Source organism: Echinops telfairi, unplaced genomic scaffold (genome assembly GCF_000313985.2).
Source record: "Echinops telfairi isolate 266 unplaced genomic scaffold, ASM31398v2 ScPeMD7_25;HRSCAF=90, whole genome shotgun sequence".
Classification (NCBI taxonomy): Eukaryota; Metazoa; Chordata; class Mammalia; order Afrosoricida; family Tenrecidae; genus Echinops; species Echinops telfairi.
In genome coordinates this window covers 3,043,810-3,046,105 of record NW_022103922.1, presented here as the reverse complement: position 1 = coordinate 3,046,105, position 2,296 = coordinate 3,043,810, and the positions used below count along the sequence as shown (strand labels likewise).

At 61.0% G+C, this 2,296-nt stretch overlaps 1 protein-coding gene across 1 annotated transcript in view; it reads left to right on the top strand.

The window, feature by feature from the left end:
• The window catches only part of STKLD1 (serine/threonine kinase like domain containing 1), a 27,649-nt gene that overhangs the window by 22,934 nt on the left and 2,419 nt on the right, over positions 1 to 2,296 (top strand). Inside the window, exons 9-11 of the mRNA XM_045289362.1 lie at positions 132 to 215; positions 1,513 to 1,629; positions 1,983 to 2,123. Of these exons, the coding sequence (XP_045145297.1) occupies positions 132 to 215; positions 1,513 to 1,629; positions 1,983 to 2,123 (342 nt within the window). The remainder of the gene's footprint in view (positions 1 to 131; positions 216 to 1,512; positions 1,630 to 1,982; positions 2,124 to 2,296) is intronic.

Below are 2,296 nucleotides of genomic sequence, written 5' to 3'. Positions count from 1 at the left end.
TGGGCTGTGGGGGGTGGCGGGCACAACCCAGTCAGTCACCAGATGGGAAAGTACGCGTGGCCTGAGCTGAGCAGGAGCTGGGCCCGGGAGGCTTGGCGGGCCTTGGGAGACCCCTCCTGTCCTTCCTGCAGAGGTCATGAACAGCTTCCCCAACCGGCCGGAAGTGCAGCTCAAGGCCATGAAGAAGCTCCTGATCATGAATGACGACGACCTAGGTAGTGACCCCATGCCCTGCCCCGAGGTCGGCCGGCCCCCTGTCCTCACGACCCGCTTCAAAGGGGCGCCATCAGGTTACACGGAGTCAGTGCCAACTCCCAGTCACCCGTGTAACCTGACAGTGCCCCATCAAAAACCACAAAACCCACTGCCATCCAGTGGAGTCGTGACTCATAGTGGCTCTACAGCGATCCCTTAGGACAGAGTAGAACTGCCTCTGTGGGTTTCTGAGGCTGGAAATCTTCAAGGCAGTGGTTCTCAACCTTCCTAATCCCGCCACCCTTTATACAGTTCATGTGGTGGTGACCCCCCAACATAAAATTGTTTTTGTTGCTGGGTGTCATTTTGCTACCGTAATGAATTGGGCAACCCTTGTGAAAGGCTTGTTTGACACCGAAAGGGGTCCCAACCCACAGGTTGAGAACTTCTTTAAGGATTTTCCTTCACACAGAGCAATAGGTGGGTTTGAACTGCTGACCTTGCAGCTAACAGCTCATTGTGGCGCTTCCTATCTGATCATCTATGATTCCCTTATCCATCCATCCATCCATCCGCCTGTCCATCCATCCATTTACCTCCAAGTCAAGCTCACTGCCATCAAGGCGATGCTGACTCATGGGACCCTAGGGCAACTCTCTATGGAAGTAGACAGCCTTGTAGAGCTGCTGGTGGGTTCAAACTGCTGACCTTGTGGTTAGCAGGCCGCATGTAACCACTACACCATCAGGGCTCCTCCATCTCCCTAACGCACCCACAAAACATAGTCAGTCCTATGGACAAGGTTCTTGGGAGATCTGAGATTCTAGAGCCCCTCCCACCCCACCCCTCCGACAGCCCCCTCAAGGGTCAGCAGAGGCCTTCTCTGCCCCTCACTCCCACTGGCCGGTTGGAGTCCACAGGAGTGCAGGTGGTGCCTTCCTGGGAGGCTGCCTGACACCGGGTGGGGTCCTGCAGCTCAGCTTCCTGGGTGCCAACACACTGAGCTCTCTCCTTCGCACCACAGCCTGCGATGCAGGGACCACTGTGCCTACTTTAGACAGGGAGAGGAGGCTGGGGTGGGCAGCGGCCAGCGCGGCGGGGGTAGAGCTGGGTGGAGCTGCGCAGCCTGGCTGGCCTGCCCACTGCTGCTCACACCCTCAGCTCTCCCAGCTGTGCACTGGGATGTGATCCCAAGCCTGGCCAGTGGGCGGTGGCGGGTAGCCCACCTGCAAGACCCCACGGGCCTCCTGCTGGACGCCCTGCTGGGTCCCAGCAGCCTCTGGGCTGCTCTGCCCACCCGCACTCGGTCCCTGCCAGGTCTGCCGTGGCCGCTGGAGCTGGTGGAGCTGGTGTTCAAGGTCATGAAACAACATGACCGGATCCTAGACCTGCAGCTGGACTGCTGTTCCCTGCTGCTGCGCGTCCTCGGGCAAGGTGGGCAGGGCTCACGCCCCGGGCACTGCCCCCACCCCGCCCCCACTCTGAGGACTATGGAGGGGCAAGACGCCAGCCAGGGGTCCCCTGGGCCAAGAGACGGGGGTGGGGGGGGGTGGCTCTGAGCCCTTGGGAGGAAGAGGGTGTGGCTGAGGGCAGGGAGTGGCCACATCTTGGTGGCCTGAGCCTCACCCTGCCAGGTGCCATTACTGCAGGAGACCTTGCCATGCCAGGCACACACACCCCTTTCCTACACGGTGAGGGTACCACCCGGCAGGAGGGAGGGTAGAGTTTGCGGAGCTGGCGCTGCCCACCCTGCTCTGACTGATCCCTGGCTCCCTGTGGCTGTGCAGCACTGGTGAAGGACCCAGAGGCAAAGGCACCCTGCAGCAACACCATGATCACCTCCCTGCTGGGCATCCTGAGGTCCCACCCAGACTCGGAAGAGCTCATCATCATGGTCTACAGCCTGCTGACCATCATGTCCAGCCAGGGTGGGGCTCAGGGGGCCTAGAGTTCTTGCTGGCCGGCTCTGTCGTCAGCCGGCAGCCCCCCTTCCCCTGGGAGTCACTCAGCACGCCAGGCAGCCTGGCACCTGGGCAGGAGGACGTGGGCCTGGTGCCCGTGGTTCCTCACATGCCCCCGTCTTTCCCACAGTGTGTGTGTG